Genomic DNA, 17,164 nt, shown 5'->3' on the forward strand with positions numbered 1-17,164 from the left:
CTGTGTGTACTCATACACCAGACAGTTGAAATGGCTCCGTTACACCACTCCCCTCTTCCAGGATCTTGGTCTCCGAGATCTATAACCATTCTATTACCATTCATTCTATATGACAAGAAACTCCATGATATGCAAGGAAATGAAAACCCAAGAGGGAATAATCTACACCCCAACAATCCGCTTGTCCTTGGGTTTCTTAGGATACCTCATATGGAAATCCCGAAGGGCTTTTTCAGCACTCTTCTTGAGATGCTCCCAAGGTTCCCATGTAGCATCCTCGTTTTCATAACCTTCCCACAGCACTAGGTATTCCACTCGTCTCCTTTTCTTATTGACCCGGCTATCAGCTACCTCTCGGACAACCCAGTTCTGTTCTCCTTCAATCTCCTCGGGTTCCGGTGGTGGAACTCTTCTCTCAGGATCTACCGGTGCTCGGTAAGGTTCCAGAAGAGAGACATGAAAGACCGGGTGGATTCCCATTTGAGGGGGAAGAGAGAGCTTGTAGGCACGGGTACCAATAGCTTCTAAGACCTTAAAAGGTCCCATCTTCTTCTGATCCAATTTTCCCAAAGGCCGCTTTGTTTGCACATTGCGCCGGTCCAACATTACTTCATCTCCGGGCTTGATTTCAGGCGGTGCCAGGGCATGAGCATCATACCACCGGGCCATCCTTAATCTAGCTTTACCCAAGCTGGCGTTCATAGCCTGCCAGATAGATTCCCATTGAGATATCATGACCTCGCTCGCTGGATTGTTCCATTCTACTCCTTCCTTTGGGGCCGGCCAGTTGGTCCTGGGTTCATATCCATAGTTGGCATAGAAAGCCGATACTTTGGTAGACTCAGAGACCGCCGAGTTATATGCATACTCTGCCAAAGGCAAGAGTTCTGCCCAGTCATCCTGTTGATATGAACAATAACTCCGCAAGTAATGTTCCAGGGTCTGGTTAACTCTTTCTGTTTGACCGTCCGTTTGGGGGTGGAAAGATGTGGACATCTTCAGCTTCACATTGAGGAGATTCATGAGAGATTGCCAAAAGTGAGAGATGAACCTGCTATCTCTGTCCGAGACTATGTCATCAGGTAAACCATGGAGTCTCCAAACTTCCTTCAAGAACAACTTAGCCAAATCTTCCGTCTTATTGAGGGTAGGAAGAGGGATGTAGTGTGCCATCTTCGAAAAACGGTCCACTATTACCCAGATCTTTGTAAACCCACTAGATTCCGGTAATCCCACAATGAAGTCCATAGAGATGGAAGTCCATGGCCGATAGGGTATCTCCAACGGTTGGAGCATACCAAACTTCTTGTGTCTTGAGGTCTTATTCCTCTGGCAGCTGTCACAGCTCCGGACATATTCCTCAACATCCTTATCCATGTTGGGCCAAAAGAAGTTGTTTTTCACCCGCTCTAGTGTCTTAAATTGGCCAAAATGACCAGCCACCTTAGAGTCATGGGTATCGGACAGTATTTCCATCTGAAGCTTCTTATCCTTGGGTATATACCATCTATTTTTGTAGAAGATGAGACCGTTCTTGACCGACAAGTTCTGGTCCAAATTTGGTTTCCTTTCAACCAGAGAGCGGTGCAATTCCTGCCAGAAACTATCCTCTTTAGCAGCCGTGTATAGGTGCTCTAAGAATGTATTCTGCAATTGATTCACCCTGACAGCCGCTAGCTTTGCAGGATCCAAAACCAATTGACCTGGCCTAAAAAAGATCTGTGGCTCCGGCTGCAGAGTTTCACCTCCCTCTCCAAGGCGGTGATCCCAGCGCCTAGATAGCACATCAGTCTTGCCATTCTTTTCTCCCGGTCTGTAGACAACTTTAAAATTGTAGCCTGCGAGATCTTCAGACCATCTAGCTTGCCGCCTAGTGAGAACTTTGGTAGAGTTAAAGTACTCCAAATTCTTGTGGTCTGTAAAAACCGTGATCTCTTGCTCACAAGATTTGAGCATGTGTTCCCATTCCCGGAAAGAGGCTACAATAGCTCCCATTTCCTTATCATGAATGTCATAGTTGATCTCAGCAGGGGAGAACTTCTTAGAATAGAATGCCACCGGATGTAGCTTTCCATCGTCCCCATACTGAGAGAGCACTGCTCCCTTGGCAAAATCACTGGCATCTGTCTCGACCACCGTTCTCCTACTAGGGTCAAAGTGAAGAAGGATTGGAGCGCTTGTGAACAGCCTCTTGAGTTCTTCAAAGGCCTGCTCATGTGCTGCTGTCCAATACCATTTCTTGTCTTTTTGCAGGAGGTCAGTTAGTGGTTTGCAAACCTTACTGAAGCCTTCAATAAAGCGGCGATAGAAGTTTGCAAATCCGAGGAATGCCTGTACTGCCTTGATATTCTCAGGGACCGGCCATTCCTTAACTGCCTCCACCTTGTCTTCTGACATAGATACTCCTTGTTCCGAGATATGATAGCCTAGGTATTCTACTTCTCGGACATGGAAGGATGTCTTATTGATCGAGGCACAGAGCTTAGCTTCCCTAAGCTTCTGTAGTACCTTCTTGACCAATAGCTCATGCTCTTTCTCAGTCTCCGAGTAGATGAGGATGTCATCGATATAGACAACTACTCCTTCATCCAGTAGTTCCTTTAGCACATCATTGATCATTGCCTGGAAAGCGGAGGGAGCATTGCATAGGCCAAATGGCATCACATTATACTGATACAGTCCATAGCGGGTTCTGAAAGCGGTTTTCCACTCATCACCTTCGGCTATCCTGATCAAATTGAAGCCATTCTTCAGGTCTATCTTTGTGAAGATCTTGGCATTGAACAACCTGTCTCTGAGCTCACTCATGATAGGCAGCGGGTACTTGTCCTTGACAGTGACCTTGTTCAATCCTCTGTAGTCCACACAAATCCGCAATGTCCCATCCTTCTTAGGAATGAACAGTATGGGCGCCGCAGCAGGGCTATTCGATCTAGAGATCTTTCCTGAAGACAACTCTTTGTCCAGGTACTCTCGGAGGGCCTTCAACTCTGGAGCGGAGCATGGGTATAGCGGGCCAAATGGGGGAGCGGTCCCAGGCAAGAGTTTGATCTTCAGATCATTATGGGAATGCGGCGGCATTTCCTCAATCTTCTCTTGACTGAACACATCAGCCCAATCCCGGTATAGGTGGTGTATTTTCTCAGCAATATCACCTCCGTCCTCATCGTGCCATACTGAACCAACCAATTGATAGACTGTCTCTTCTTCTTCCAACATTTGGTATGGAGAGATCAGTTCAATCTTGGTGGCCGCTGGGAGACAATTCTGCTTGCAGTAGTCACTCCTCCAGCTCATGGTGTTGAGTTCCCAATTGATGTCCGGGTTATGCTTCCTAGCCCAACTAATTGGCAGGTAACCGGTCATTCCTTCTTCCAGTGTAGCCACCTCCCATCGGAGTGTCTCTTTATGATCTCCCATAGTCATGCGGACCGGGTGAGTGTAATACTCGCCTCCTCCCATCATGACATCTCCTTGAGCATCAAACATTGTCAGAGGTTGATCCCGCCGCACTAAGGGAATTCCATGTTTCCTGACAAAACTCTGGTTGAGGATAGCTCCTGTACAACCGGTGTCAAACAGAAAAGACCCTTGGGCGCCTTCATCCTTTCCTTTGACCGTCCATGACAGTCCTGCCTTTAATATAGGTCTTTTTCCATGTACTGGTAAGGAGGGAAGCCTCTGTTCCAACCTTCTTTGCTTAACAGCGGGTTCTGAACTTGTTTCTCTTTGTCTTTTCAACATAGCTAATAGCTTCGGGCACTACTAAGATCAGAGATCCTTTGGTTCTATTCCCAAGCGGTCATATAGCAGATATATTGTGTAGTAGTCTTTTCTAGCAGCGGTTCGGAAGTGTCTTGGTAGCAAAATGTAACTTTGGTAGAGCACTGACAGACCAGCTGTTTCGGGTCTTAAACCCATCCTCAGAGTGCTTTGAGCAATCAAATAGGCGGAAACACAATCATAATTTATTCAAGAGAAACATAGAAACCCAAAACCCATATAAAAGAAAACTAGTAAACATAGACCCAAACAGACACTTTTCTACCAGAGGATTTCATTGTCCGAGTCTTGCTCAGGCTGCAAAACAAAATCTTCTGTAACCTCCGGGAGTACAACAAGTGGATCTTCTGCTACCACAGCAGCCACTTTAGCTTTCTTCTGAGAGTTGGAACTACCCTTCCCTCTTTTCCGCTTTTGTACTCTCACTGCTGCCACTCGGACAACAGTAGGTTCTCTTGACCAACAATCGGTCCATTTGTGTCTGGACTTGCCGCACTATTGCACAAGTCAGTCTATGCACTCTACCAATAGGGAGTACCGAAAGGTCATACCTTCAAGCATACTTCTGCTTTCCTTCTTTCTTCTAGAATATCCCCCGGGATACCCTTTAGTTCCACCGCTTTGTCTTTAGGTCCAGGAGTCTTCTGAGGTCCGGAGGAGCTCGCAGCTTCTCTTTTCCTCTTAGGCTGCTGGTCCTTCTGAGCAGGAGGATCTTTCTTGGTCCGAGGGGGCGCTTTCTCAGCTGCCATCCCTTGGTACCTCTCATGGGTGTGCCCTAACTCTCTTAGAGCAGCTATCCGCTCCATCAAGGACTTTGGCTTGGGATTGAAAAGAGCCCAACTCATGCCTAGGTCCGCAAGGAGGGAATTGTTGATCTTATCATCCACCAACTGACCCTCATAGCCAGTCTTCCACATCAGCTGAATAATAGTATTCAGGAAGAGATCAATTCCTCCTCGAACTGTGTGGGTAAGGGTATTCCATTGGGCTACAGCATCGTCTCGAGAGATGGCTTCACCGAAGGCTGCTCTAAAAGCATCCACAAAGGAATCCCAGCGCTTCCATCTCAGATCCAAAGTTACCGGTATTCCAGCAAGGCGGTTGGCGGAGGCTTGATCAATTGAATTGTGGTATGCTTCATACCATCGGATCGCTGCCTCTCCTTCCATCAAGTTGCCCGCATATCGGATCTTAACCTCCTCAGAGGTAAATGACAGGCTTTCAATGGAGAACACATTCTCACATTGCCGGATGAAGGTCTCCACTTGCTCCGCTTTGCCCTGGAATTTGGAGGGTGGTGGTGCCTTTGGTTCTCGAGCTCTGGTAGAGGTAGAAGGGTGAGAGGTGGCCGGAGGTTGGTACTGCTGAGACATCATAGCAAACAGATCCTTCTGTTGCTTTGCCAATTTCTTCTTAAGATATCTCCGCCACCTTCTTCTATCACCACCTTCTGGTTCCGAGTCTGAACTGTCAGAACTGTCTGAGTCTCCAGGAGCAGGAGCACGGCCCGCAGGAGGTGGAGGGTTCTGGTTTCCACCGCTTCCACCCTGCACATCAGCTGGCGGGGGAGCGGCGGACTGAGCAGAAGGGGCCACAGGTGCCACTGGTGCCGGATTGCTGGCCAATGGTGAGGTTGCTGCTGGTTGAGCGGCCCCAGACATGGTGAACCTTCCCGGGTTTCTGGCTAGCGGACTGGGAGGTCCTCGGCCTGCACCTGAGAAGAATTCTCCTTCATAATCAAAGGATCGGTCAGCTCCTCCAAGGAGTGGGTGTGTTCCACCGAAGCGGCTAGGTGGTAAGGGCGAAGCCCCCACCGCTGGCTGCACAATAGGGATGACTCTCCTGGTGGATCGGACCGGAAATGCTGCGAAGGGGCTGGCCCTCCGCTGCATTGTCCTGGTGGCTGCCCTAGAAGAGGACCTGGAGACGGGATTTGGTGCCGGAGTTGCTGGTCTAGCCACCACCAGTCTTCCTTCATCAAGAGCTTTCTGTATCTCAGCAACAAAGTCTGGTGGAGTGGCCGGGTTTGTCCACTCAATCTCCATGGCATCGGCATTCAGTTCATCTTTCTCCACATACTTCCGGAGTTCTTCCTGAACAGAGTTGACCTCCATCCTCATGTACTCAAGAGCTTCTGCCATCAGAGCATTCTGTGCTGCCTGGCGCTCTTGTACAAGGAGTAGGGCCTGACTGCCCCGGGTCAACTGATTCTGCAGGCTGTGCTGGAGGTAGGTCTGGAGCTCTGTGAAGAACTGTTGGGCGGAAATCTCGTCGGTATCTTGCCAGGCAGGCTCACAACCGGGGATGTAGGCCTGTAGAGCGGTCCTGGGCTTCTTAACAAGCTGTGTCTGCCCGGTGGCATCAAGCTGTAGGGGCACCGGCTGCCATTCAATCTGAAGGGGTGCATCGGGAGCCGAGAGGGCGGACATTTTGTATAGAGGAAGAATAATCTGAAGGTGATTTGAGCCTTAAAGATTATCTGTAACGGGGGTCCTTTCTAAGAGAAATAGATTTGTATAGAATAGGGACGGCCGTGCAAGATAGACAATCAGGTTGCAGATTATTCAAAGATACTATCGCTAGAACTCAATAATCTTTAAGGGCTCTGCTACCGATAAGAACTTGGTTTTTCTTTTCGATGAAGACTGGAGAGAACAGGACTGAAGGGCGAGAATGAGCCTGAGTACTTATACTCCAAAGGCCTCTGTCCTCTGCTCCTAACTCCTTTACTAAGTTCCGGTGGGCCTTCCCTCAGTACCGGAAAACAATACCACCGCTACCCCGCTTTTCTCTAAGCGTCAGCAGGTGTTTCCGATACCCAAGGCAACCACCCTTAGTCAAAGCCTTTATGACACCTGCAGCCTTGGTTGCCACACAACCGAGGACCTGCATGGATGAGCTGCCGCTCAGGTGTAAGCTTAATCATTGCTGTAGAGTTTCCGCTTATTGTAGACTTCCCTAGCATAGTCCCTGCCCTTCGGCGGACTTACAATGCTCCGAGGATACAGTGGATCACCGGACAATCAGAGCTTCACTCTGGCCGATCTTCTAGACACTGGCGAGGCATAGACTCGTCAGTCATTGCTCCCATGAATAGATCCCCTTCCTAGCGCCCGGAATGTAGTTACTCTAACAGCTGGTAGCTAACCACACTGCCGGTACTTGCATATCACCGTGCAACTGGCTTCTAACAATAACTCTCAGCATGTAACCGGGCCCTGTGTGTACTCATACACCAGACAGTTGAAATGGCTCCGTTACACCACTCCCCTCTTCCAGGATCTTGGTCTCCGAGATCTATAACCATTCTATTACCATTCATTCTATATGACAAGAAACTCCATGATATGCAAGGAAATGAAAACCCAAGAGGGAATAATCTACACCCCAACAATCCGCTTGTCCTTGGGTTTCTTAGGATACCTCATATGGAAATCCCGAAGGGCTTTTTCAGCACTCTTCTTGAGATGCTCCCAAGGTTCCCATGTAGCATCCTCGTTTTCATAACCTTCCCACAGCACTAGGTATTCCACTCGTCTCCTTTTCTTATTGACCCGGCTATCAGCTACCTCTCGGACAACCCAGTTCTGTTCTCCTTCAATCTCCTCGGGTTCCGGTGGTGGAACTCTTCTCTCAGGATCTACCGGTGCTCGGTAAGGTTCCAGAAGAGAGACATGAAAGACCGGGTGGATTCCCATTTGAGGGGGAAGAGAGAGCTTGTAGGCACGGGTACCAATAGCTTCTAAGACCTTAAAAGGTCCCATCTTCTTCTGATCCAATTTTCCCAAAGGCCGCTTTGTTTGCACATTGCGCCGGTCCAACATTACTTCATCTCCGGGCTTGATTTCAGGCGGTGCCAGGGCATGAGCATCATACCACCGGGCCATCCTTAATCTAGCTTTACCCAAGCTGGCGTTCATAGCCTGCCAGATAGATTCCCATTGAGATATCATGACCTCGCTCGCTGGATTGTTCCATTCTACTCCTTCCTTTGGGGCCGGCCAGTTGGTCCTGGGTTCATATCCATAGTTGGCATAGAAAGCCGATACTTTGGTAGACTCAGAGACCGCCGAGTTATATGCATACTCTGCCAAAGGCAAGAGTTCTGCCCAGTCATCCTGTTGATATGAACAATAACTCCGCAAGTAATGTTCCAGGGTCTGGTTAACTCTTTCTGTTTGACCGTCCGTTTGGGGGTGGAAAGATGTGGACATCTTCAGCTTCACATTGAGGAGATTCATGAGAGATTGCCAAAAGTGAGAGATGAACCTGCTATCTCTGTCCGAGACTATGTCATCAGGTAAACCATGGAGTCTCCAAACTTCCTTCAAGAACAACTTAGCCAAATCTTCCGTCTTATTGAGGGTAGGAAGAGGGATGTAGTGTGCCATCTTCGAAAAACGGTCCACTATTACCCAGATCTTTGTAAACCCACTAGATTCCAGTAATCCCACAATGAAGTCCATAGAGATGGAAGTCCATGGCCGATAGGGTATCTCCAACGGTTGGAGCATACCAAACTTCTTGTGTCTTGAGGTCTTATTCCTCTGGCAGCTGTCACAGCTCCGGACATATTCCTCAACATCCTTATCCATGTTGGGCCAAAAGAAGTTGTTTTTCACCCGCTCTAGTGTCTTAAATTGGCCAAAATGACCAGCCACCTTAGAGTCATGGGTATCGGACAGTATTTCCATCTGAAGCTTCTTATCCTTGGGTATATACCATCTATTTTTGTAGAAGATGAGACCGTTCTTGACCGACAAGTTCTGGTCCAAATTTGGTTTCCTTTCAACCAGAGAGCGGTGCAATTCCTGCCAGAAACTATCCTCTTTAGCAGCCGTGTATAGGTGCTCTAAGAATGTATTCTGCAATTGATTCACCCTGACAGCCGCTAGCTTTGCAGGATCCAAAACCAATTGACCTGGCCTAAAAAAGATCTGTGGCTCCGGCTGCAGAGTTTCACCTCCCTCTCCAAGGCGGTGATCCCAGCGCCTAGATAGCACATCAGTCTTGCCATTCTTTTCTCCCGGTCTGTAGACAACTTTAAAATTGTAGCCTGCGAGATCTTCAGACCATCTAGCTTGCCGCCTAGTGAGAACTTTGGTAGAGTTAAAGTACTCCAAATTCTTGTGGTCTGTAAAAACCGTGATCTCTTGCTCACAAGATTTGAGCATGTGTTCCCATTCCCGGAAAGAGGCTACAATAGCTCCCATTTCCTTATCATGAATGTCATAGTTGATCTCAGCAGGGGAGAACTTCTTAGAATAGAATGCCACCGGATGTAGCTTTCCATCGTCCCCATACTGAGAGAGCACTGCTCCCTTGGCAAAATCACTGGCATCTGTCTCGACCACCGTTCTCCTACTAGGGTCAAAGTGAAGAAGGATTGGAGCGCTTGTGAACAGCCTCTTGAGTTCTTCAAAGGCCTGCTCATGTGCTGCTGTCCAATACCATTTCTTGTCTTTTTGCAGGAGGTCAGTTAGTGGTTTGCAAACCTTACTGAAGCCTTCAATAAAGCGGCGATAGAAGTTTGCAAATCCGAGGAATGCCTGTACTGCCTTGATATTCTCAGGGACCGGCCATTCCTTAACTGCCTCCACCTTGTCTTCTGACATAGATACTCCTTGTTCCGAGATATGATAGCCTAGGTATTCTACTTCTCGGACATGGAAGGATGTCTTATTGATCGAGGCACAGAGCTTAGCTTCCCTAAGCTTCTGTAGTACCTTCTTGACCAATAGCTCATGCTCTTTCTCAGTCTCCGAGTAGATGAGGATGTCATCGATATAGACAACTACTCCTTCATCCAGTAGTTCCTTTAGCACATCATTGATCATTGCCTGGAAAGCGGAGGGAGCATTGCATAGGCCAAATGGCATCACATTATACTGATACAGTCCATAGCGGGTTCTGAAAGCGGTTTTCCACTCATCACCTTCGGCTATCCTGATCAAATTGAAGCCATTCTTCAGGTCTATCTTTGTGAAGATCTTGGCATTGAACAACCTGTCTCTGAGCTCACTCATGATAGGCAGCGGGTACTTGTCCTTGACAGTGACCTTGTTCAATCCTCTGTAGTCCACACAAATCCGCAATGTCCCATCCTTCTTAGGAATGAACAGTATGGGCGCCGCAGCAGGGCTATTCGATCTAGAGATCTTTCCTGAAGACAACTCTTTGTCCAGGTACTCTCGGAGGGCCTTCAACTCTGGAGCGGAGCATGGGTATAGCGGGCCAAATGGGGGAGCGGTCCCAGGCAAGAGTTTGATCTTCAGATCATTATGGGAATGCGGCGGCATTTCCTCAATCTTCTCTTGACTGAACACATCAGCCCAATCCCGGTATAGGTGGTGTATTTTCTCAGCAATATCACCTCCGTCCTCATCGTGCCATACTGAACCAACCAATTGATAGACTGTCTCTTCTTCTTCCAATATTTGGTATGGAGAGATCAGTTCAATCTTGGTGGCCGCTGGGAGACAATTCTGCTTGCAGTAGTCACTCCTCCAGCTCATGGTGTTGAGTTCCCAATTGATGTCCGGGTTATGCTTCCTAGCCCAACTAATTGGCAGGTAACCGGTCATTCCTTCTTCCAGTGTAGCCACCTCCCATCGGAGTGTCTCTTTATGATCTCCCATAGTCATGCGGACCGGGTGAGTGTAATACTCGCCTCCTCCCATCATGACATCTCCTTGAGCATCAAACATTGTCAGAGGTTGATCCCGCCGCACTAAGGGAATTCCATGTTTCCTGACAAAACTCTGGTTGAGGATAGCTCCTGTACAACCGGTGTCAAACAGAAAAGACCCTTGGGCGCCTTCATCCTTTCCTTTGACCGTCCATGACAGTCCTGCCTTTAATATAGGTCTTTTTCCATGTACTGGTAAGGAGGGAAGCCTCTGTTCCAACCTTCTTTGCTTAACAGCGGGTTCTGAACTTGTTTCTCTTTGTCTTTTCAACATAGCTAATAGCTTCGGGCACTACTAAGATCAGAGATCCTTTGGTTCTATTCCCAAGCGGTCATATAGCAGATATATTGTGTAGTAGTCTTTTCTAGCAGCGGTTCGGAAGTGTCTTGGTAGCAAAATGTAACTTTGGTAGAGCACTGACAGACCAGCTGTTTCGGGTCTTAAACCCATCCTCAGAGTGCTTTGAGCAATCAAATAGGCGGAAACACAATCATAATTTATTCAAGAGAAACATAGAAACCCAAAACCCATATAAAAGAAAACTAGTAAACATAGACCCAAACAGACACTTTTCTACCAGAGGATTTCATTGTCCGAGTCTTGCTCAGGCTGCAAAACAAAATCTTCTGTAACCTCCGGGAGTACAACAAGTGGATCTTCTGCTACCACAGCAGCCACTTTAGCTTTCTTCTGAGAGTTGGAACTACCCTTCCCTCTTTTCCGCTTTTGTACTCTCACTGCTGCCACTCGGACAACAGTAGGTTCTCTTGACCAACAATCGGTCCATTTGTGTCTGGACTTGCCGCACTATTGCACAAGTCAGTCTATGCACTCTACCAATAGGGAGTACCGAAAGGTCATACCTTCAAGCATACTTCTGCTTTCCTTCTTTCTTCTAGAATATCCCCCGGGATACCCTTTAGTTCCACCGCTTTGTCTTTAGGTCCAGGAGTCTTCTGAGGTCCGGAGGAGCTCGCAGCTTCTCTTTTCCTCTTAGGCTGCTGGTCCTTCTGAGCAGGAGGATCTTTCTTGGTCCGAGGGGGCGCTTTCTCAGCTGCCATCCCTTGGTACCTCTCATGGGTGTGCCCTAACTCTCTTAGAGCAGCTATCCGCTCCATCAAGGACTTTGGCTTGGGATTGAAAAGAGCCCAACTCATGCCTAGGTCCGCAAGGAGGGAATTGTTGATCTTATCATCCACCAACTGACCCTCATAGCCAGTCTTCCACATCAGCTGAATAATAGTATTCAGGAAGAGATCAATTCCTCCTCGAACTGTGTGGGTAAGGGTATTCCATTGGGCTACAGCATCGTCTCGAGAGATGGCTTCACCGAAGGCTGCTCTAAAAGCATCCACAAAGGAATCCCAGCGCTTCCATCTCAGATCCAAAGTTACCGGTATTCCAGCAAGGCGGTTGGCGGAGGCTTGATCAATTGAATTGTGGTATGCTTCATACCATCGGATCGCTGCCTCTCCTTCCATCAAGTTGCCCGCATATCGGATCTTAACCTCCTCAGAGGTAAATGACAGGCTTTCAATGGAGAACACATTCTCACATTGCCGGATGAAGGTCTCCACTTGCTCCGCTTTGCCCTGGAATTTGGAGGGTGGTGGTGCCTTTGGTTCTCGAGCTCTGGTAGAGGTAGAAGGGTGAGAGGTGGCCGGAGGTTGGTACTGCTGAGACATCATAGCAAACAGATCCTTCTGTTGCTTTGCCAATTTCTTCTTAAGATATCTCCGCCACCTTCTTCTATCACCACCTTCTGGTTCCGAGTCTGAACTGTCAGAACTGTCTGAGTCTCCAGGAGCAGGAGCACGGCCCGCAGGAGGTGGAGGGTTCTGGTTTCCACCGCTTCCACCCTGCACATCAGCTGGCGGGGGAGCGGCGGACTGAGCAGAAGGGGCCACAGGTGCCACTGGTGCCGGATTGCTGGCCAATGGTGAGGTTGCTGCTGGTTGAGCGGCCCCAGACATGGTGAACCTTCCCGGGTTTCTGGCTAGCGGACTGGGAGGTCCTCGGCCTGCACCTGAGAAGAATTCTCCTTCATAATCAAAGGATCGGTCAGCTCCTCCAAGGAGTGGGTGTGTTCCACCGAAGCGGCTAGGTGGTAAGGGCGAAGCCCCCACCGCTGGCTGCACAATAGGGATGACTCTCCTGGTGGATCGGACCGGAAATGCTGCGAAGGGGCTGGCCCTCCGCTGCATTGTCCTGGTGGCTGCCCTAGAAGAGGACCTGGAGACGGGATTTGGTGCCGGAGTTGCTGGTCTAGCCACCACCAGTCTTCCTTCATCAAGAGCTTTCTGTATCTCAGCAACAAAGTCTGGTGGAGTGGCCGGGTTTGTCCACTCAATCTCCATGGCATCGGCATTCAGTTCATCTTTCTCCACATACTTCCGGAGTTCTTCCTGAACAGAGTTGACCTCCATCCTCATGTACTCAAGAGCTTCTGCCATCAGAGCATTCTGTGCTGCCTGGCGCTCTTGTACAAGGAGTAGGGCCTGACTGCCCCGGGTCAACTGATTCTGCAGGCTGTGCTGGAGGTAGGTCTGGAGCTCTGTGAAGAACTGTTGGGCGGAAATCTCGTCGGTATCTTGCCAGGCAGGCTCACAACCGGGGATGTAGGCCTGTAGAGCGGTCCTGGGCTTCTTAACAAGCTGTGTCTGCCCGGTGGCATCAAGCTGTAGGGGCACCGGCTGCCATTCAATCTGAAGGGGTGCATCGGGAGCCGAGAGGGCGGACATTTTGTATAGAGGAAGAATAATCTGAAGGTGATTTGAGCCTTAAAGATTATCTGTAACGGGGGTCCTTTCTAAGAGAAATAGATTTGTATAGAATAGGGACGGCCGTGCAAGATAGACAATCAGGTTGCAGATTATTCAAAGATACTATCGCTAGAACTCAATAATCTTTAAGGGCTCTGCTACCGATAAGAACTTGGTTTTTCTTTTCGATGAAGACTGGAGAGAACAGGACTGAAGGGCGAGAATGAGCCTGAGTACTTATACTCCAAAGGCCTCTGTCCTCTGCTCCTAACTCCTTTACTAAGTTCCGGTGGGCCTTCCCTCAGTACCGGAAAACAATACCACCGCTACCCCGCTTTTCTCTAAGCGTCAGCAGGTGTTTCCGATACCCAAGGCAACCACCCTTAGTCAAAGCCTTTATGACACCTGCAGCCTTGGTTGCCACACAACCGAGGACCTGCATGGATGAGCTGCCGCTCAGGTGTAAGCTTAATCATTGCTGTAGAGTTTCCGCTTATTGTAGACTTCCCTAGCATAGTCCCTGCCCTTCGGCGGACTTACAATGCTCCGAGGATACAGTGGATCACCGGACAATCAGAGCTTCACTCTGGCCGATCTTCTAGACACTGGCGAGGCATAGACTCGTCAGTCATTGCTCCCATGAATAGATCCCCTTCCTAGCGCCCGGAATGTAGTTACTCTAACAGCTGGTAGCTAACCACACTGCCGGTACTTGCATATCACCGTGCAACTGGCTTCTAACAATAACTCTCAGCATGTAACCGGGCCCTGTGTGTACTCATACACCAGACAGTTGAAATGGCTCCGTTACAAGTACAACCAGTTCAGTACCTCCATACGTTGCTTTTCTGGGATAAAGATATCTTATGTGAGCTTGATTACCAAGCGAACATTAAAAACTTTGGAAGATGGCCCTACTGATCCGGAGTGCTTCATCCTTTGATTTCATTGCATTTATTTCTTTTACACCTGTCTCGATGACTTTCGATCGAATTCTTTTACAAATTTTAGCAATGACACTTCTATATCTTTCTTAATTTCTTAAAAAAAAAAAAAAAAAAAAAAATCCACATACACTTGATCCGCATTCATGGCAAGTGTAACAAGGTTCTTGAATCTCTCGATCTTCGAGACATAGTTCAAAGTTTCCTGCTCTTCGCAAGGCCATTGTAGCCTTGAAAAGCTCATATCCCACCAGCGCCCTTTTGCTTTGATACTGCTATTCTCTAATTTGATCTGGATGCTAAGCAGCTCAGAAACACAGCTTTGTAAAGGGCCTTGGATTTGTAGTAGCGCTGGGCCATGGTCGTTCGCGCAGATGCTCAAAGTCGTGAGGACTGTGGTTAATGACTTGAGCTCATCCGCAAGCTTTCGAATTTCGTCTGGTGCCCGCTTTACACCACTAATATACGAATAGCTAAGAGAAGCTACCTTTGTTGTGATGTGGATAATCCCGAGAATACTCGCTGCCAGTCCTACTGCTTCAGCCATTTGGTCAGCTCGAAGTGTGAAATCAGCTCGTTATCGACGTGCGCATGGAGAATTGAGTTAATCCAACCCCGCAGTTGATTTAGGACGTGGACTGCTACTTGGTCTTGTGTAACATTTGTTACTAAACTGCAGCTGTGCGGTGGGAGAAGCCACTGTACAGTGAGTGGTAGAAATATGGGAGGAGTCCTATTGGCCCAATCAGCCATACAAACCCTGCTCTCAGACCGGCCTTTTTCTACAATAATTCCACCTCTCGCTATATGCAGTACTACTAGTAAGAAGCGGCCTCCGGCCGCATATAAAAAATCAAATACCAGTTCGCGGATATCTGAAGAAAAGTATATAAAAACCCAGAAAACTCGAGACTCTGTTTAAGCCTGAGCTTCATGGTAATTACGCGAAAATTGGCACGGTGATACTCAATAACATAACTTCAAGGGGTAGTGGATACATAGTCCCCAAAAGAGGGGTGATTTGTTGAAAAAGAGCTCGCAAACTGTGGCTCGAAGCCTAAATTTATAACATTTGGAAGAGAAGAATTAACTACATGTATCTAGTATCGAAAGTGTGAACTATGTAGATCAAAAGTCAATAATATTAGTCAGGGGAGCGATTATAATAGCAATACAGATTTACATCGCATCTCCCTTAATGCACTCGATACGTACATGATGTAGTTCTCGTCTTTCAACTCAACTACATGTATAGAGGGCCCGGACATGAATGCTTACAAGACGGGTGATTTTAATGTTAGAGATCATCATTCCCTACAAACTCAAATAAAGACATAAAGTCGTACGTAAGCACTCTGGAAGCTTGTACAGAAGCCTACCAGGCTGCTTCGGGTTGACTGTAATTACCTATCGATAACTTTAATCATAATATCTCACTCGATTCTAGGATTCTACCACGCGTTTTGCCCGACCAGCAACTACATATAATCACCCCAATCAAAGAAACCCCCCTCTAGTACCAAATAGAAAGCGGTATTTACATCGACATCCCATGCCGTCAAATAACTAGATGGAGAAAGTAACGAAAAACAAGAAAGGCACGTAAAAGAGCCAGGACTAGGGAATCATATTGCATCATACCACAGTACAATCATCAAAACACATACCTCTTAAGCGGTACAAAAAGGGAAATTGATATAAATATAAACATACAAAAATGTCACCCGCGTCACCAACGAACTAATGGTGATGGTGCCCGACCTGCGTCAATAGCGGCAACAGCATCCCAAACACAGCCGCGCACGTATCCTTAACACCCGGCTTCTCTACCATCGCCGCCTGTTCCATCATTGTATGCATGGCTACATATAGAAATGTCCCTCCACTAAACAGCAGCAGCACACCTGTCCACCACTGCATACCCGCGCCGCCCACCTCCTCTCCACCCAGCATGTTGACCAGCACCCATGTCACCAACGCTCCCAGAGGCGCCGCCATACTAAACACAACTAGGTGCATCTTCGCCTGGCGCTTTCCCAAGCCAGCTCTCAGCAAGACCGCTGATAATCCGAATGCTGCTGGCGCCTTATGCAGCATGATAGCGACGAAGATGATGGCCTCCAGCGCAACATTGGAGGAAGTCGAGGAAGCACCCAAGGCAATGCCGTCTGCAGCGGCGTGTATCACAAGGCCGAGTGTTGTAGAGGCCGGGCGTGAGGAGTGCGGGTGGAGAGGGGTATCTGGCGGACTGCTGAGTGAGTGAAGAGAGTCCAACGCAATATGATATGGAGCGGTAGTAGTGTGCGCGTGCGTTGGGATGACATCGATAAGGTACATTAGGATGAACCCGGATATTAGGGAGAGACCGACCCATTTGTGGGCTCCCGCGTCTGACTCGTGGTCATGGCCGTGGTCGTGGTCTTCCCCTTCCTCTGCTGGCGGCGCATCGATGACGCCGCCGGTGTTAGGGTCGGTGTGTGTGTGTCCATGCTCTTCGGCATCATCGCCGCGGGGGTACAAAATTGGTATTTCCCTCCTTGTGATCTGGTGATCAGGGACCCAGATGCTTCTCGCGGCGGGCTCGGATGAGGTTCGGACGGCTGGGACGGAGGGCTTTGCGCTATAGATTGTGTCGATTCCTTCGGGGATGATGACGATCATACTAGTGCCGACTAGAACGCCCATTCCGATAGTCGATATTAGGCGAATCTGAGACGGCGAAAGGGATACTACAAGAGGCAGGAAACCGGCGCCCAGGGAGCTAGATAGGGGTGTGAGTTTTGGACGAATAGACCATTGGGGTGCATGAAAGAAACGTACGCCAATGCCATAGCGATGCTGAAAAGAAGCAGCGTTCCTAAACCATCTGCCATGTTGGAAGAGGTGAGAGTGGTGGTAGTCGGGAGTGATTAGCTTTGCGGTATCTGTTGCGCAACGTTGATGGGGGAGACTTTTCGGCGTTTGAGTTGAACAAGTATTGACCGAT

At 48.5% G+C, this 17,164-nt stretch overlaps 5 protein-coding genes across 5 annotated transcripts; all 5 read right to left on the bottom strand.

Moving 5' to 3' along the window:
* Positions 1-162: 162 nt before the first annotated feature.
* On the bottom strand, positions 163-3,744 carry H6S33_007798 (uncharacterized protein; the record flags this gene model as incomplete). The annotated part of the gene is made up of 1 exon (XM_044839151.1): positions 163-3,744. One exon carries the CDS (start codon positions 3,742-3,744, stop codon positions 163-165), a length of 3,582 nt encoding a protein of 1,193 aa, XP_044688671.1.
* A 300-nt stretch (positions 3,745-4,044) lies between these two features.
* H6S33_007799 (uncharacterized protein) lies at positions 4,045-6,212 on the bottom strand (the record flags this gene model as incomplete). Its single annotated transcript, XM_044839152.1, has 2 exons — positions 4,045-4,278; positions 4,335-6,212. 2 exons carry the CDS (start codon positions 6,210-6,212, stop codon positions 4,045-4,047), a joined length of 2,112 nt encoding a protein of 703 aa, XP_044688672.1.
* A 951-nt stretch (positions 6,213-7,163) lies between these two features.
* Positions 7,164-10,745, bottom strand: H6S33_007800 (uncharacterized protein; the record flags this gene model as incomplete). The annotated part of the gene is made up of 1 exon (XM_044839153.1): positions 7,164-10,745. The coding sequence occupies one exon, from the start codon at positions 10,743-10,745 to the stop codon at positions 7,164-7,166; it is 3,582 nt and encodes a 1,193-aa protein (XP_044688673.1).
* Positions 10,746-14,126: 3,381 nt separating this feature from the next.
* H6S33_007801 (uncharacterized protein) lies at positions 14,127-14,725 on the bottom strand (the record flags this gene model as incomplete). The annotated part of the gene is made up of 2 exons (XM_044839154.1): positions 14,127-14,229; positions 14,310-14,725. The coding sequence occupies 2 exons, from the start codon at positions 14,723-14,725 to the stop codon at positions 14,127-14,129; spliced, it is 519 nt and encodes a 172-aa protein (XP_044688674.1).
* Positions 14,726-15,918: 1,193 nt separating this feature from the next.
* On the bottom strand, positions 15,919-17,051 carry H6S33_007802 (uncharacterized protein; the record flags this gene model as incomplete). The annotated part of the gene is made up of 2 exons (XM_044839155.1): positions 15,919-16,939; positions 16,999-17,051. 2 exons carry the CDS (start codon positions 17,049-17,051, stop codon positions 15,919-15,921), a joined length of 1,074 nt encoding a protein of 357 aa, XP_044688675.1.
* Positions 17,052-17,164: the final 113 nt, after the last annotated feature.

Source organism: Morchella sextelata (genome assembly GCF_020137385.1).
Source record: "Morchella sextelata strain SCLS chromosome Unknown scls_24, whole genome shotgun sequence".
Lineage (NCBI taxonomy): Eukaryota > Fungi > Ascomycota > Pezizomycetes > Pezizales > Morchellaceae > Morchella > Morchella sextelata.